We start from the raw sequence: 18390 nt of genomic DNA, 5'->3' as shown, positions 1-18390 counted from the left end.
CAATTATTATCTCCATGAGTCCTAAAGCACAGGAAACAAAGGCAAAATAGACTCATGAGATTACATTGAACTAAAATGCTTCTGCATACCAAATAGAACAGTTATCTAAGTGAAGAAACAGCCTACCAAAGAGTAGACCATATTTGCTAACTTCATCTGACTGAGGGTTCATATGAAGACTATGCAGAGAATTCCAAAATTGTAACAAAAATCCAAGTACTCCATTTAAGCAATAGGCCAATGAAGTGAATAAATCCTTCTCAAAAGAATGAAGGAATTTGGCAAAAAATATATTTAATAATATTCAGTACCACATGTTCTTTCTCAAAGTGTAAGGAAAATGTTGTTCTGAGTTTAGTATATGGACTACTGAAATTTACAACAGGAAACTTAGTGTGGATAGAGATTAGGTTTTAATAATTGGATGCTTTATACATGAATCAAAATTCCACACTAAATTCTTTTGACAAATGTCATTAATATGTGTTAAAAATGAAAATGGGTAAAGATGGTGAAGAAAGAAATTTTAAAAAGAGAAATTCAATGTCTTCTATTCCAAAAGAGGTTTTCAAATAATGTATCTTGAAAATGAGAGATTAACAAAATTATATAGAGAAATTTAGCATGAATGACAAATTGATGAGGACATAAAATATCAGTCTTTAAATATAATTTTTTTAAATGAGCACTCCAATGAAGCCCCATCTAAATCTATACAATACAATTCAAATATGACCAAATACTCTGTCATTTATTAATTTTTCCCATTTAATTTTATTGGTACATTTTAGGTGTATAATAGTTACATTTATCATTGGGAACTTGTACCTTTACATGATGACTGTTGTTTCTTATTTTTCCCCATTTCCCTCCCCTCCCTTTCACCCCTCCACTTCTCCCTATTTTCTTTTATTCATTTTGTAAATCAATTAAATATCAATTTAAACTGAAGACAATAATGGCAATTCAGTCATCTACTATTATGAATAGAAATGTACATTGAAGCTATTGTGATGGAATTTGAGATTTTCATGAATCCTTCATCAAAGAATAAAATCTCTGCCTATATCTTTTGCAGTCATCTATGGTCAGAGATGATATTTTGGAATCTCCTGTACAAAGTATAGACAAAACTTGATGTTTTTTGCACCATTGCCAATATGATGGCACTACTAAAACATTCTTACATTTAATATAATTCTTGTTTTAGTGTTGTTGAAGATATTTGTTTAGGATTTTAGTTGCTAAGCTTCCCTTAAAAAAGGAGTATATAGTTAGGGTAGCTTACAAACAGAAATTCACTTTCCATAATTCTGAAAGCTATGATTCCAACGATCATAGTTACCACAATACTGATTTTATAATAACTTTACAAATGTGGCTGCTGCTGCTGGTCATACCTATACTTCCTGTTTACCTTTGATTTCCAACAGATTCATCACAAACATGGAAGGTATAAATCAAACAGTTGCTTCAGAATTCAATCTCCTGGGGCTCAAAGATGATCCAGAACTGCAGCCCCTCATCTTCAGCCTCTTCCTACCTATATTCTTGATCACCATCTAGGGCAACCTGCTCATAATTTTGGATGTCCACACTGAGACCCAGATACACAGCCGCATGTACTTTTTCCTCTCCATTCTGTCTGTTAATGATATCTGTTCCAGCACAAGCCCAATCCCAAAGATGCTAATGAACATTCAAACACAGAGGCAAAGCATCACCTACACAAGCTGCTTCACACAGGCTGGTTTTGTCATCTTTTTTGCACTCATAGAAAATTTTTTCCTCACAGTAATGTCTATGACTGCTATACAGCCATTTGCCATCCTCTAAGGTACAAATTCATCATGAACTTCCACTTACGTGTTTTGCTTGTTCTGGTGTCTTTGTTAATCAGCATTGCAGACTCTGCCTCACACTGTGGCAGTTCTGCGGTTGTCCTTCTGCACAGACCTGGAAATCCCCCACTTCCTCTGTGAGCGTGCTCAGGTCATCAAGCTTGCCTGTTCTGATACCATCATTGATAACGTCCTGATATACATTTCATGTTCCCTATGTGTTGGTATTCCACTGTCTGGAAGTATTTATTCTTATATTCACATTGTGTCCTCTGCTTTGAGGATGTTATCAGGAGGAAAGTATAAGGCCTTTTCTTCCTGTGGTCTCACCTGTCTGTTGTCTCTTTGTTCTATGGGTCAGATTTGGGGGTGTACATTAGCTCTGTAGTAACTGACTCCTCCAGGAAGACTGCATTGGCTTCAGTGATGTATTCTGTCCTTCCTCCAATCCTGAACCCCTTTATCTTAGAAACAAGAACATGAAGGAAGCTTTGAGGAGAATCATAATTAGGATAGCTTCTCTTCTATGGTATATAATTTGCCTTTTACTTGAGTTTCTAGAGTAATTCACTGGAACAGGATTTTTGGTGACCCAGAATGTTTCATATAATGCCTGACTTGAAACCTCGTTATGATTTATGAGTAGCTGTATAACAAATTATTTCAATTCTCCAAACATTTTCACAGAAGCAGAACCTGAAGAAGGGGTTTTACTTTTAGCAAATTTTGTTGTTGTGGCAAACTATTAGAAAAAGCCAAGTAGAAGTTAGTATAGAGGGCCAGAAAATTGCTGAATTTAATCTGTGATGATATCTAGAGTATAGCATCCAACTTATTAATTGCAGCCCAGTTAATTGTACTGTGAGGTAAGGAGTGGGATACTTATAGTTTGTGAATCACTTACTTAGAGGTTTTAGTGGCTGACTCTATACTTCTCTGGGAATAGTAGCATCAGCCATATTCAGGGTCCGCATCTATAAAGTTGGCACAAATATATGGTATCAGTAACTTGAGATGCCTTTAAGATAGTTCAAACTCATTAAATAAGCTTCTGTTTTGTTTTGTTTATTTGCACTGGGGAGTGAACTCGGGTCCTTGTGCTTGCGAGGCATGTGGAAGAACCACTGAGCTAAATCTCTTGCCCTAAATAATCTTCTTTAAGCCCTAGCACAGAAAAAAAATCTAAAGTTTTACATTTTAACTATAAAGAAAGGAACCATTTTTTAGAACACATGAGGAGAAAGACTATCAGAACTGAGTAGTGTTCTCATCAGCAGTGCTCCATTAGGTGACCTATTCCTAGGACCATTTCTTACCCAGTGCACTTGGCAGTAGCACCAAAATCAGGTGTTGTATCTGACCATGATTCCATAGACACAAAATGATAGCCTTGGTTTGGGTCAAATGATAAGTAACTTTTCCATGGATCAACCAAACTGAATCTCTGTATTGGATTGAATGATGACCTTGCAGATACATCCAGATCCCCTCCCACTAATTTGTGGTTAACTTGTAAAAAATGTGTGAATGTTACTTCCTTGAGAAAAGGGGATTTGAGAGGGAGGAAAATTTTGCTGATTTGAGTGACTATTATGTGTAACACCATGTTTTTTTATAAGCCAGACAGAAAATAAGAAGTCAAAGAAAAAAAAACAAAACATTGTAACCATGGTGGGGGAAATGGGATTGATGTAGCAAGTATTTAATTGCCAGTATTTGATTATTTTGCCTGGTCATTTCAATAGGACTCTATTTTTTTTTTTTTAACACCAATCTACATTTCCCTTGTTCTTGTTAATGTTTAAATTTAATAAAAGAATTCCATGTTTTAATGTTACCCTTAACTTATGCTTCAAACTTCATCATGTTTTGGTTGTACTGTAGTAATTCATTCATTTTCAAGCTCCATATTTTTGTTACATATTATGACATTAAAAATAACATGAGTTTCAGATGTTGATAAAATATTGGTATCTACTTTTTACTGGTTTGTGAATAAAGTTGATTGAATGTGCTCTTCCTTGTTATCTGGAGAAAATAAGAGTCATAAATATGGGATAGAATTACTGGTTATAGGACATTAATGTTTTACTTTTGGATAGTGAGAAATTTTCTAAATTTTTGAAAATTTTGCAATTCCATTAGATATTCTAAATATTTACCATTATTCTGATAATGTAAGTTATAAAATAGTATTTAATTAATTTATAATTCTCTTAGGAGATTTAGAATCATTTCATATATTATAGGCGATTTTCTGGTATGAAATATGTGTTCATAATAATTCTTCAAGATTCTTACAATTTTTATTAATTCCTAATGGTTTTATGTAATTTTTAGAGCAGCCCTTTGTGTATATATATATAGCCCCATAGCTTCGGAGTCCTTTTTTTTTTTTTTTTTTTGGTACTGGGGATTGAACTCAGATCCTTGCTCTTCTGCAGCAGGCGGTGAAACCACTGAGCTAAATCTCCAGCCCTACAGTTCATTTTCTTTTGCCTCTGTCATGGCCATTGATGGAGGGGCTGATATTGACCCACAGGCCATACACAATGCCCCTATGAATCAGGTAGGCTTCAGTTGGACTCACTTTTTAAAACATGGGAATTGTGGTGTAACTCTTTACAGCCTGCAGCCTGTTTTGGGCAAATCAATGGTGTGACCCCCCACAGAGGGGATTGTGAAAAAAGAAGAATTGAGATATATCATATGCAGGTACAAATCCCTTATGATGAATGTGATCATACATATAAAATGTACCAAGGAAATTAATAACTACAAAAAGAAAAAATCATTTTATATAATATTCCTTTCCTATTTTGAAAAATTTCCTTTAATCTTATAAATAACAAAGAGTGGTTGTCAAAACGTGTATATGAAACTGTTTCAGTCCATTTTTGCAGTGAATGTGTTTATAACTAATGACTTTAAAGTATTTCATGGATTCAAGATGATTTTTATTCATTCATTTATTTATTTTTGTTATTGACCTTGCATTCAAGGAATCCCATATATTAGGAAAATGTTTTACTGATACAACATATTCTTAGCCATTTATAATTTGTGAAGAATCTTTTTGATTTGCCCAGGGTAGCCTCATACTTACTAATCTTTTCACCACATTCTCCATTGTACTTGAAATTACTCATGTCTACCACCATATCTAGTTTATTTATTTATTTATTCTTTTTTAGAGAGATATATGTTGAATTGTATGTAGTTAGGTAGGTCAATACTTCTGCAAGAAGCAATTCACTCTTGTAGAGCAGTGGCCATATTTCTTTTAAAAAATCATCTTTTTTCACGATCAGAATTTCCTATTCCTCTTAGATACACTATCACTTGCATTTTCTCTTTATATGAAAACACCTCAGAGGGATCTCTATACTCACTTTCTTGAATTCTCCTCCCATATTTTTCTGAAGTTCGTCCAAACACAGTTTGATCTGATTTTGCATCCTACAGGTTCACAGTTGTCTTCATCAATCAGCCCTCAGGTCTCCTCTCCTGTATTGTGCTAACCAGCACATGCTGTTTATTCATAAGGAAAACATTAAAAATCCACCCACCAAAGCAACAATGAGCTCCATTGGATTCTTACTTTGAGGGATTTCTAAAACTCAATTGTCCAGTTCCATAGCACTGGGGCTAGAGAGCACTCAACTCTCCAGTTCACTCATATTTCTCAAATACAGAAGCTCAATCTCTGTCCATAGCAAACAATATCCTCCAAAAACATTGAGTCTTGGCTGGAAAAATAAGTACATTTTTTCTCATGGCAATAAGTCTGCAGTGCACTATAGCTTTTGACCATTCATCTTGTAATATCTGAGTTCTATTTTGATACCTGGAGAACTTTACCCTTCTGTTTTGTAATGCCATTGGTGTTTTTTACTTTTATCTATTATGGTGTTTTTTACTTTTATCTATTATTCATGTATTTTGATAGTTAATAGTGTGAAGATGATTAAGAAAGACTTTAGTAAGCCATCATCTCATAAATTGATTTTAAGTAATATATCATGAAAGTTATACTTAAGAATATATATAGAGAAACAAATCATGAAATGAATTGAAGAATATGAAATTATTAAAACAATTATAAAGGGGTTTAAAATGTACATTAATATAGAGGAACCAATGAGTACTGAGATGTAACCAAACTCTTGAAATAGAGACATCTGCATTGTACTGCCTTTGGTGATTTTGTACATGAACTAAAAGCAAAATTTAAAACATAAAGCCATACATTTAGCTCATGCTGCCCTAAGGTTAGTAAAAGTGAACATTATAGGAAATGTGACATTATTGGAAAATTACGCATTTTAATTGAGAAATAATACTCTGTTTTAAAGTAAAGTTACCAGTCATCAATGGAAAGATATTAAGATATTTATACTAGATATGTAAACATAAATTAAGGCTCTAGAACTATTACTGCACTTATGAAGAAACATATCTGAATCTTGGCTATTTTACTATATTTTATCTATGATCATAATTATCTTATGTATACATCTATATGCTCTATTTTCACACTTAAATTCAATTAGGCTTCCTGAATTGATGAAATAGAGCTCAAATGAAAGGTGAAAATTTATCTACAAAGTCAATGTGAGATGGGTGTAAAGTATGTGAAATGGTGGTGAGCAGAAACAGGGGAGAGATGTGGATGAGACACACTTGCCCTCAAAATTCAGACAATCAGCCATTCTGAATTCCTTTCCTCTGTATTGTTGATCTTTAAGGATGTGTGCTCCTGGGATAAGAATGCTAGTGATATTTCTGGCCTAATGAGAAGCTTTGGATATTGAATTCCCAGGGTAGAGGTACTAGGAGAGGCCCAGGGGAAACCTCACCCAAAAACCTTGTCAGCTCATGCAACAAAAGCTCTACCTTCTTTCCAGATGATCATCCTTGATCCAGACAAATCCATTCCCTGTGTTTGCCCTTCCTGGGATCAGAGATTCTATTTCCCACAGGCGAGATGCTAAGTATCATTTTCAAAGAAGCCAGCCTGGTCACCCAAAGTACCTGAGTTACTGATCTGGACCTGAGTGCAGGCATTTGCCTCAATTTCATTTAGGGGAAACAGGTGCAATCACAAGTATAAGATAATGAGAAACAGTTTTTTATCTGAGTCTACTGCCTGTCTGTCATCTTCTTGACACAATCTCATTTATATTTTGCATTCTATTCATACAGCTTTTGTTCTTCTGGGAAACTGCTTGCTCTTTTTAGCAGCAAGGACCAATTTTTTTTCCTGAGTAGAAATCTTTTCCACAAAATTATAGCCATCATATAATATTTTGACATTGGTTGAATTATTTGTTCAATGAAGAAGAGAGTGTTTTATCCAGGTGCCTTCCACAGTTGCTCTAACAAAGTACCATAGACTGGGTAGATGAATAACAGGAATGTTTTCTTCCAGTTCTAGAATTTAGAATGCAAATGATCATGGTTATTTCTTCTGAGGCCTCTCTCCTTGGTGTGTAAGATGGCTGTCTTTTCCCTGTGTCTTCTTGTGGTCTTTCAACTGGAGGAAGGAGTCCTAACTTTCACTTTTTACAAGGGTTCCAGTCACATTTGCTTGGGACTCACTCTGAAGACCACATTCTAAATTAATTATGCTTTCTTAGAGCCATCCCCACTGTGGTTATATTTGCTGTATTGAGGATTAAGCTTACAATATATAAATTTCAAGAGGAACAGGATTGAGACCATATCAATCTGTCCCTTTCTTATTCCCTTTGCTGGTATATGAGCCATCACTGTATAGAGAATGTTTATCTTATCAGTGTGGGGCTGTAAGAACTCTGGAGAAAGAGATAAATATACAGAGAGGATTGCCTGGTAGTTTTCTGTTCCCTATTGTATTAATTTCTTCATTTTAATTTGAGACAGGACTTCACTAAATTGCCCGTGGTAGTCTTAAACATCTAATCCTTGTCCCTGAGCATCACAAGTAGCTGGAATTATGGGCAAGATCCAGCATACTCAGCTTCATGTTTTGTTTTCCAAAACTACTAAATATTTTTAAAGAGAAGCAGCAGGGTTCATGTGACTAACAATAACAATACATAACCAACTATGTCTTTCCAAAATTAACTGTGTTGATATTTGCTTATGTCTTTTGCAAGTCTTTTTGAATGAATAAATAAAATAAAAGCATACAGAACTCACCACCTGATATCTCCTTCCCAGACTTCTTGCCTTTCCTGGGCATGCTGTCTTGAATATGGTAGTGTCCCCCATGCATAGCTCTACATTGTATATAATCAAAATTAAAAGCCAGTAACCATAACACCTACCAGCTAGAGAAGGGTGAGATAAAAATAAAGAGAACATGTAGTGGTATATTCTTCTAATTAAAATTCATGATAGAGAACTAAATATAGTTATCTCATGGAAGTCGATTGTCTTGAAACTCCTCAAAATTTATGCTTGATGGATTTTGATGCAAATACTTTGTCCTGGTACTTGTGACTTGGTATCCAGCATTAAAGCTACAACTTTCCTAATGATTTGATACCTTTCTCAGGCAAAACAATTTGTTTGGTACTTGCTGTATTTGGTACTCTTCGCTTCTCCCAGAAACAATTAATTAATACAAAGGAACCACTGCATACTAATATGAATAAGAAATAAATTTAAAAGGATACCAATTATAAGTAGCATATTCAGTTCAGTTCTATGTTTATATAAAACTTTAAAATGCAAAAAAATTGAATACATTTCAGTTTAATAAAAACAAATTTGAGAAATAGTATAAACATGATACAAATTGTGGGAGAGTTATTTAAATCAATGTAGTACAGTAAGTTCTCTGGGAATGTAAAAACATCAAAATATTGAAATACTTGAAGTTGGGCTCTCCAAATAAAGATTTGTCATTTCTTGCAATAAGAATACATTTAATAAGCCTGGTAACATATATGAATTTTATAGTTTGGTAGCCAGTCTTTCTTGATACCCTATAGTTTATCTTATTGGAGGCATAATCCATAATAAAATTATATATATATATATATATATATATATATATATATGCAGGCCTAAAAATACTTAAAATTTTCCAGTAGTGTAGGTTTTTCCATGTAAACATCTCTTACCTTATGTATTCATAACTTTTGTGATTCATGCACATACGCTATTGATTTTCATTACTGTGTTAGTGTATATCCAAGCCAAATGAATGTCAATATCACTGATGTTGCTTTCCTTCCTTTATTTCCTTGATAACTAATATTTCTAGATAGATTCAGCACAGAAACTATTCCTTACAATTTTCTTCATCATTATACATTCTCTCTTTTGTTTCACTTGACTCAACTGCCCAAATGCATCAAATCTTTCTGAGTGGTGAAAATTGCCAGAAGCTGTTGCTCATGGAAGAGACACACACAATCACACACACACACCCTCACACACACACACACACACTCACACATACACACAAACAAACACACCAACAGGATGGGTAAACTCAGTATGAGATTCTCCCATGACCAGCACTGTGCTTGCTGATATTTCTCCTTCAAATTTATTGTGGAATAATTTTAAAAATATGTTTTATATTTAAAATATATAGTGCAATAATCTGAGAAGTATACATCGGGAAGTGATTATTACACTACAGCTAAAGAACACAGACATCAGGCAGATACAATTAACCAAATAAGGTCTACAGGCCTCTCATGGAGTTGAATATTGTTTCCACTCAATAAGCTAGTACATGGGGTTGGGTTAAATTCATACTGTTCAAGCTCAGCATTGCACGAAATGACAGTTACTGACATCTCAGCTTCTGCCTCCCCATGAGAGCAACACCATTATTCTCCAGGGCACTCCTGTTAGGATCTCTGTTTATCAAAGTCTGTGTTCTCCTGTGAGTCTCTGTCATCCGAAAAGTTTTTTAAAAATGCTTTCATTTCCATGTTTTTATAGTAGCTTGTGCATTTTTGCCCCCTCACTTAGCTATTATTTGTTTTCCTGTTTACTTAATTTAACAATATGCTACCTACCACATTAAGCGAAGAATTGCCATTAGGGCAAGACAGAGAATGTTATCAACATATTACACACAGCTTCCTTTAGAATTCATTGCTAAAGCAGTTGCTTGATTTCCAAAGAGAGAGTCTTATAAACTGTAAGCTCCAAGGTACAGTGTTCTAGTCTTTACTTTTTTCACTGCATGGATGTTCTTCCACTGCTATGATGAATTGAATGGCCAGGTGAGAACATAACTTGAAAGCAAAGATAAGTTATCTCTTTGTTCTGGAAGAAAGTATTGCAACTATGAAAGAAATTTTAAAATTTCAACAGATCTTTCAAGGACATTAGCACTATACTCAGAGGACTTACCAGAGATTAAGAAAGTCAACACAATAGTCAGATATTCTGAGTTCTGAGCCAAACACTGTGACTTTGTGTTCCAAACATCTCCTCATGAGTCCATGGGGCTAGAGAATGAGCTCAACTGACTGTAATTTGATAAGCCCCTCAGATGATACTAAGGCATATCGTAGAGACCACTACTCTAGAAGATATATTTGATGCATTCATTCTGATTATTTTGTTGTTTGACAGCATGTACTAATTCTGAAGGAAAACCCATGACTGCCTTATTTTTGTTATATGCTCATTACTTCATAATTTGTGAAAAGTGCTCCAGTCCAATTAAGGAAATGGAAATAGAAATCAGAGAAAAAGAGAGGGGAGATATGAAGGAGCAGAGTAAGCAGAGAAAATATCTGAATGTTCACATGGGTTCCAGTGTCGGTAAGAAATTTTCTCCTTCACTGAGTTATATTTTTAAAAAGAAGTTTATTTCAGCTCAGGGTTCGGATGTTTTATCTTTAGTAGTATGTGGTTTCAGTATGCAATGATTGCATTCATCACAGAGAGTTGGTATATGTGCTAACACACTTCAGTTCTCTTTTCTAATCCCCTTCCTCCCCTCCTTCTTCTTCCCCACTCATCTCTTTGTTTCCTTCTCTTTTGCAAACTATTTCTCTGTTTCCTGTTATAATTTACTTTGCCTTTTAACTTTCAAATTTTCAGGCACTTTTTGCAAAACTTTAGAAATGTCAAATTCATCTACACTTCTCATGAAAACAGACTCTTGATTTAAATTCCTACAACTTTTCAAATATACTTCTGGAATGGTATCAAAATGTTTCATTACTCTCACTCCTCAAGATATGCTCCTGGTGCTTCCTATCCAGAAAACATTTGTTTCATTTTATTTTTACCCCATATTTCATATATATTAACAAACAATATGGAGTTCCAAACCAAAACAGCAACATTAGAATTCATACTTCTGGGATTTACAAATGATCCACAACTGCAGCTCCTCATCCTCATCCTGTTCCTAGTTATCTACCTGGTCACCATCCTGGGAAACCTGCTCATCATTCTGGCTGTCAGTTCTGACTCCCACCTCCACACTCCCATGTACTTCTTCCTCTCCACCCTGTCCCTTCATGACATCTGTTTAAGCACAACCACTGTCCCAAATATGCTGGTGAATAACCAAACACAGGATCAGAGCATCACCTACACAGCCTGCCTTTCTCAGATGAGTGTGGCCTTGATTTTGGTTGGTTTGGAAAATTGTCTCCTTGCAGTAATGGTCTATGACTGCTATGTGGCCATTTGTCACCCCCTGAGGTACAAGGTCAATCTGACCCCCTACTTCTGTATCCTGTTGGTTCTGCTCTCCTTGCTCATTAGCACAGTGCATGCCCTGCTCCACACTCTGATGGCACTGCAGCTGTCCTTCTGCACAGACCTGGAAATCCCTCACTTATTCTGTGAACTTGCTCAGGTCATCAAGCTTACCTGTTCTGATACCTTCACAGATAACTTTTTAATATATTTAGTAGCTAGTCTATTTGGTGGTGTTTCTGTCTTTGGGATTACTTTCTCTTATATCCAAATTGTCTCCTGTATTTTAAGTATCTCTTCAGTGGGGGGAAGATATAAAGCTTTTTCCACCTGTGGGTCTCATCTCTCAGTGGTTTCCTTGTTCTATGGAACAGCTTTTACAGTGCACATGAGTTCTACAGTTGCAGACTCTCCCATTAAGAATGCTGTGGTTTCAATGATGTACATTGTGGTCCCACAAATGCTGAACCCATTTATCTACAGTTTGAGGAACAGAGAAATGAAAGTTGCTTTGAAGAAGCTCATCACATGAATACCTGTTCTCTAGTTTTATCATTGGCTTTTGGCTTAGGTTGCTAGTATGAATAAAAGTGTTAGGAACACAGGTGAGCCAAATGTCTTATTTTCCATTGTCAACTTTGACCAAAATGATGATAGCTAAATATGCTTCTACTTGTAACCCATTTTTCCTTTTTATCTAGTTCTGTGATGTTGATGAGTGTTTTAAATTTCTTGAGTTCCATATCTTGCTCTGACCACAATAAGAAGAGCATGCATGAGGCTCTTGTTTTGTGATACTTTAGATCTCAACCTCAGATGAAGGCTAGTTGTAGAAACTGAATATGGCAGATAAAGTTTTCAGTGAATCTATAGTCACACCTGTAAACCTCTTCAGTCTGATCTCACAGTTAAGGCCACGTGGATTGCATTGCACTGCTAGAACTAGACCTACATGAGGCTTCAGCTGGCATTCATGCCTGATTAAGACGCTACTGTGACATTCTCTGGGAAACCATTTCCTCCTGAAGTCAAACTATTATCTGCCCCATTCACTTTCATTATTTATAAGATTCATGTGTTAGGAAATTCAGTGGCTCAAATTTAAATATAGAATTTTTTCTTTTGTTTCAGAAACTGAAAGGATAAATAAGGAGGATAATGGAGGATAGATATCAGGAAGTAGTAGGAACATGCTCAAATGGAAAGGGGAATGAGGGAGGAAGAGAGTGAAGGGAAGAAAGGGGAAAAAAATGAATGGATGAAAGCAAAACTTTTGGAAATAGGGAGAGGAGGAAGAGTTGAAGGGTGGAAAGGAGAATAAGAAAAGAAGAATTAAGATATATTATGTAGGACCAGGGATTTAGCTCAGTGGTTTCGCCGCCTGCTGTGCAAGCGCAAGGACCTGAGTTCGATCCCCGGTACATATATATATATATATATATATATATAATGTACAGGTAAAATTTCCCTATGATGAATGTGATCAATACGTATAACAGATATGTACTTACTAATAAAAAATAAAGCAAAATAAAAATATATTCAGTGGCTCAAGATTGTTTAATTTTATTGGGTTTCTTCACTGCAGATCCTTTCACTTCTCATAAGAAAAAGAAATCCAAATTCTAATGTTCTCAGACCACAGAGAGGATTATCCGTCACTGCAAGATTTCAAAAGTTGAGAATGCAATGTTTCTAGGATTAGGACTTCATTCAGTCCCATATGAGGCACTTTTAAAATAATTTCTTCTCAGTCACCAGGCAGTTGCAGCAGATGCATCTATTTTATCTTATCATGGTGCATTGACAGGTGACCTCTTTCTGGGATCATCAAGAATATGACTTTGTCAGCTGGGGATGGTGGTACATGCCTGTAATTGCAGCACTTGGGAGGCTGAATCAGGAGAATTGCTACAAGTTCAAGGCAAGCCTGGGCTACATAGTGACTTTGAGGCCAGTCTGGAGTACATGGTGAGACACTGCCTCAGAAAATATGACTGTGTCATAAATTGAATAGTGGCCATAAAAGTGACACTTTCATATCTTATGTGTTTCACTTTTGAATATAAAACAACATTGTAAGAAAATGGATTTTACTTATTCAATAAAGGATTTCTGCAGAGAAAATACTTTTTTTGATGTGGGCAGATTTTTAATGTAATTTCACATAGTCTTAGAAGACAGCAAAAGTAGAGAAAAATGAAATTGTTGTAACCACTTGTTGATTGACCATATTGTATATATTTGTCTCAGAACATTTATTTTGTAAGACCTTAATAATTTTATGTATGCCTGTACACTTTATTACACTAAACTGCTTCTTTATACTCTTTTTATTAGTACCTGTCTGTAGTACATAATATTTTCAGTACATGATGTTTTCCTACTTTTTGTGGAATTGGTGCATGTACACAACATATCTTGATTCATTTTTCATCTCCTCTCCCTGCCTATGACTCTATTTCTCGACCCCATTCCCCTGTGACAAATACCTATCTCCCTACATTCTATTGTTTATCATTGATTTTGCTCTTTATCCATACTTTGAGTTTTTCATATAAGAAGAACCATATTATATTTAAGCTCATGTGTCTGATTTATTTCCCTAAATATTATGGTCCCAAGGTGCATGCATTTTCTTACAAAGACTCATATTTATCTTTCTTTATGGCAGAGTATTGCTCCATTGCGTATAAATAGCACATTTTCTTTCTCATTTCATCTGTTGACAAACACATAAGCTGCTTCCATGAGTGAGTTATTATTGATTGTGGAGCTATAAACATGAGTGTTACCCAAATATTTCCCTGCTAGGTATCTTTCTAAAGTGCTGAAGACATTCATTTTTTTTTCTTTTTGAGCTGATAAATTTCAAGCTGATTGTGCATAGAACCCACTCTCGCTTGCCTAGTGTATGATAAGCCTCTGGAAAAACCCATTTACTTTTTTCACTTACTTATCTTGTAATTTCTCTTCTTTTATTAAAAAAAAACCTCTAAGGAGATCTAATCAATTCTTCTCTCCCCGCATCTTTCCAGGGCCAATCCAACAAAGCTTTGGTCTGATTTCTTATCTAGCAAGCTCACTGTTGCCCTCACCAGTCATGAGTCCTGTCTCAACTCTTACATTTTATTGGGCATCTTTTGCTGATCATTGCTAAAGAGAACATTAGAAATTGATCCACCAAGGCAAAATTTAATTCTCATTTCTTCCATTGAGGCTTCTCTGAAACTTTCAGATATTTCATGTCCAAAATCATTAGTCTAGGGAAATGGTGGCAACCTATAGCATACATGTCATTTGCTTTTCTTTCAACACAAAAAATATTAATGTATGAGTTTTTTTTTCCCTAAACTAAAACCTCAGTATTCAGGTTCAATTTCACTGCTGTCACTTTTCAAAAAAGAAGAAGGTTTTGATTTGTAGTTTGGATACTCATCTCTAAAATGTTTGCCACCTCTGATCTAGGCAGTGCTCAACTTTTGAAGTCACCCACATATGTCTTTGGACTTTGAGTCCTCATTACTCAGAAAGATAAAGTACTCTTCTGAATGCAGAGATGAACTTTTAGGCCATTTTGTCTTCTGCTCATTCACCATAAGATGTTTTGTCATACCTGGAAAACTTTACCTTTTTTTTTCACATTTACCATTCTATTTTGGGTAGTATATTGAAAAACATATTTCATTTTTAATTCCATTGATTTGTTTCTATGTTATTCTAAATTTATGTACTTTAAAATTTAATGGAACATGATGGAATCCCAGCATAGGAAACAAATGGAATCCATAAAACAGATGAAAACAGATATCCAGGAAAAGAAAAACTCCACTAATAATTTGCACAGAAGAATGAGCCAATTTGAGGACAGAATATCAGATATAGAAGACAGGATTGCAATTAGTGACCAGGAAAATGAAAAAGTCTTAAAAATAGTAAGGGATCATGAGAAATCAATCCAGCAGCTGCTAGAAGATACAAAGAAGATTTATATAAGATTGATCAGACTCAATGAAGAAACATGAGAATGTGCAAATGACAGAATAAAACTGTCCACAGAAGTAGTAGAAGAAAATTTCCCAAGCAGAGGGAAAGAACTTTACATACAAGTAAGTGAGGCATAAAGGATTCCAACTAACAATGATCAAAAAATGACTACAATTATCAATAAAATAGGTAAGATTCCAGGAACCAAAACAGAAGAACAAAATTCTACAAGTAGAGAAAAGAAACAAAGCACAAACTAAAGAAAGCATATCAGAATAAAAACAGGCTTCTTAACACAAACCCTCAAGTCAAAAAGAGCCTGGGGTGAAGTATTTCAAGCCCTAAAAGAAAGCAACCTCCAACCCAGATTGATGTACCTTGCAAAATTATCTTTAAAAATTAATGAAGAAATAAGAAACTTTCATGACAAAGAGCACCTCAGCAACTTCATGAATACCCAACCAGGAATCCAAAAAATTTTAGACAATATCTTGGAAAACACAATTAGGATCAGAACCCAAGGATTCCCAGCAGAATGACAACAAATGAAATCATCAGGCAGGACAATCAGTTATGACCATCAATGTTAATGGTCTCAATTCACCAATCAAAAGAAACAGGCCTGCAAAATGGGTCAAGAGGCAAGATCCAACAATGTGATTCATGTACACAAGGAACAGACTTAATTAAAAAAAAAACTCATAGAAAGTTAAAGGGTGGAAAACTATACTTCATGTGAATGGAAATGGAAAAAAAAAGCAGGAGTGGCTATTCTCTTCACAGATTAAATGCATTTCAAACCAACACTAGTTTGAAGAGACAAAGAAAGACACTACATCCTTGTAAAGGGAACAATCTAAGAGGAAGATATAACAAACTTAGATATATATGAACCAAATACTAGTGCAACCAACTATATTAAACAAATGCTAATGGAGATGAAAAATCAAATAAGCACTGACACAATAGTTTTGGTGACCTCAGTAACCCAATGTCACAAATAGATCAACTAGGCAAAAAATAAAAAATGAGGTATTAGAACTCAAACTATTTCTTGGACAAATGGACTTAAAAGATGTTGACAGAGAGTTCCACTCCACAAAATCAGAATACACATTCTTGTCACCTAAACTCCAAAATAGGCCACATACTAGCTCATAGAAAAATGCTTAAATGCAAAGGAATTTATCACCTGTATATTATCTGACCATAGTGTGATGAAATTGGAGAACAATTGCAAAAGAAAACAAAGGAATTTCATAAATACATGGAAGTTGAACAACACACTACTGAATAACCAATGGCTCACGGAGGAAATTAACAAAGAAATCAGACAGTTTCTTCAATTAAATGACAATCTCAACACAACACATCAGAATCTATGGGACACAGTGAAAGCAGTTTTAAGAGGGAAATTATATTAGGAAAACAGAGTGAGTTTAAATAAACAACCTGATTATAAACCTCATGCTTCTAGAAAAAGAAGAGCATAACACACCCTGAGCTCATACAAGGGAAGAAATTATAAAGATCAGAGCAGAAATTAATGAAATGGAGACCAAGACAATGATACAAAAAATCAACAGAGCAGACACTTGATTCTTTGAACAAATAAAAAAAAAATTGACAAACCCTTAGCCAACCTTATCAAAAAAAGGAAAGAAAATACCCAAATCCATGCAATTTGAAATGAAAGTGGTGAAATTATAACAGACTCAGAAGAAATCCAGAGGATAATCAGTACCTACTTTGAGAACCTACACATCAATAAGATGGAAAACACAGAAGAAATGGACAGATTCCTTGACACATATGATTTACCAAAGTTGAGCAAACAAGGCCTAAAAATTCTAAACAGCCCAATACCAAACAATGAAATGCAAAACAAAATTAATGAGGCCACACTGAAGTGAAATAAATAGGACACACATGTGTAAATACTGAATAGTTTCTCTAGTGTGAGAAACTGAGAGTGTAAATAAGGATTAAAATGATTAAAATGAATAATTGATAATTTGAAATAAGAAGAAAAGATCCAAAGGGTTGGGGGAAGTGGGAGAGGAAGGGGAAAGGAAAGAAGGTAAAGGAAAAATTATGAGAAAAGGAGAAAATGGAAACAAATTCTATGTAAATAGGGAAGGGTAGAGGGGGTGAAGGGAGCACTGGGAATGGGGAAAAATAAGAACCAAGATACATCATGTACAGGTACAAGCACCCAATGAAAAATGTAAAAGTATTGTATACCTAAAATGTAGCAATAAAATAATTTGAGCAACAAAAAGAAAAAAAAATAACTTACCAACTAAGAAATCCCAGGTCCTGATCATTTCACTGCTGAATTCTACAAGATATTTAGAGAACTATTGCCACAACTGTTTAAACTCTTCAATGAAACTGAAAGGGAAGTGATACATCCAAATTTATTTCTGGGAGGAAGCATCATCTTGATCCAAAAAGCAGAAACAGACCTGACCAGAAAAGAGAACTATAGGCGAATCTCACTAATAATTATACAGGCAAAAAATTTCAATAAGAACCTGGAAAACAAAATGCAGAAGTTTATGAAGATCATACATCCTGGCCAAAGGATATTCATCCCAGGGATGTAGCAAAGTTTCAACAAACACAAAGCAATAAATATAATATGCCATGTTAATGAGCCAAGGAGAAAAACCATATGATCATCTCAGCAAATGCAGAAAAAGTGTTTGAAAAAAATCTAACACACATTCATGATAAAAACTGGTCAGAAAATTGGCATAGACAGTCAATATCTCAATGTGATAAAATCCATCTATGAAAAGATGACAGCTGACATAATATTAAATGGTCAAAAATTGAAATTCTTCATGCTGAATTTAGAAACAAGACAAGGATGCCCACTATCATC

General features: G+C 34.9%; 1 protein-coding gene across 1 annotated transcript; it reads left to right on the top strand.

The window, feature by feature from the left end:
- The first annotated feature begins 11124 nt into the window (after positions 1 to 11124).
- LOC147821448 (olfactory receptor 7G1-like) lies at positions 11125 to 12469 on the top strand. Its single transcript, XM_087199952.1, has 2 exons — positions 11125 to 12036; positions 12401 to 12469. Exons 1-2 carry the CDS (start codon positions 11125 to 11127, stop codon positions 12467 to 12469), a joined length of 981 nt encoding a protein of 326 aa, XP_087056078.1.
- The last annotated feature ends 5921 nt before the right edge of the window (positions 12470 to 18390 follow it).

Source organism: Heterocephalus glaber, unplaced genomic scaffold (assembly GCF_053883595.1).
Source record: "Heterocephalus glaber isolate CG9 unplaced genomic scaffold, H.glaber_assembly_v1.0 deba00001733, whole genome shotgun sequence".
NCBI classification, from domain to species: Eukaryota; Metazoa; Chordata; class Mammalia; order Rodentia; family Bathyergidae; genus Heterocephalus; species Heterocephalus glaber.
Note: the sequence above shows the minus strand (reverse complement) of the source record. Positions and strands in the feature narration are given on the sequence as shown.

Coding starts and splice junctions, on each gene's coding strand:
- LOC147821448 (XM_087199952.1), top strand. CDS start 11,125: ATGGAGTTCCAAACCAAAACAGCAACATTAGAATTCATACTTCTGGGA. Junction 12,037..12,400: donor AAGTTGCTTTGAAGAAGCTC/ATCACATGAATA, acceptor ACACCTGTAAAC/CTCTTCAGTCTGATCTCACA.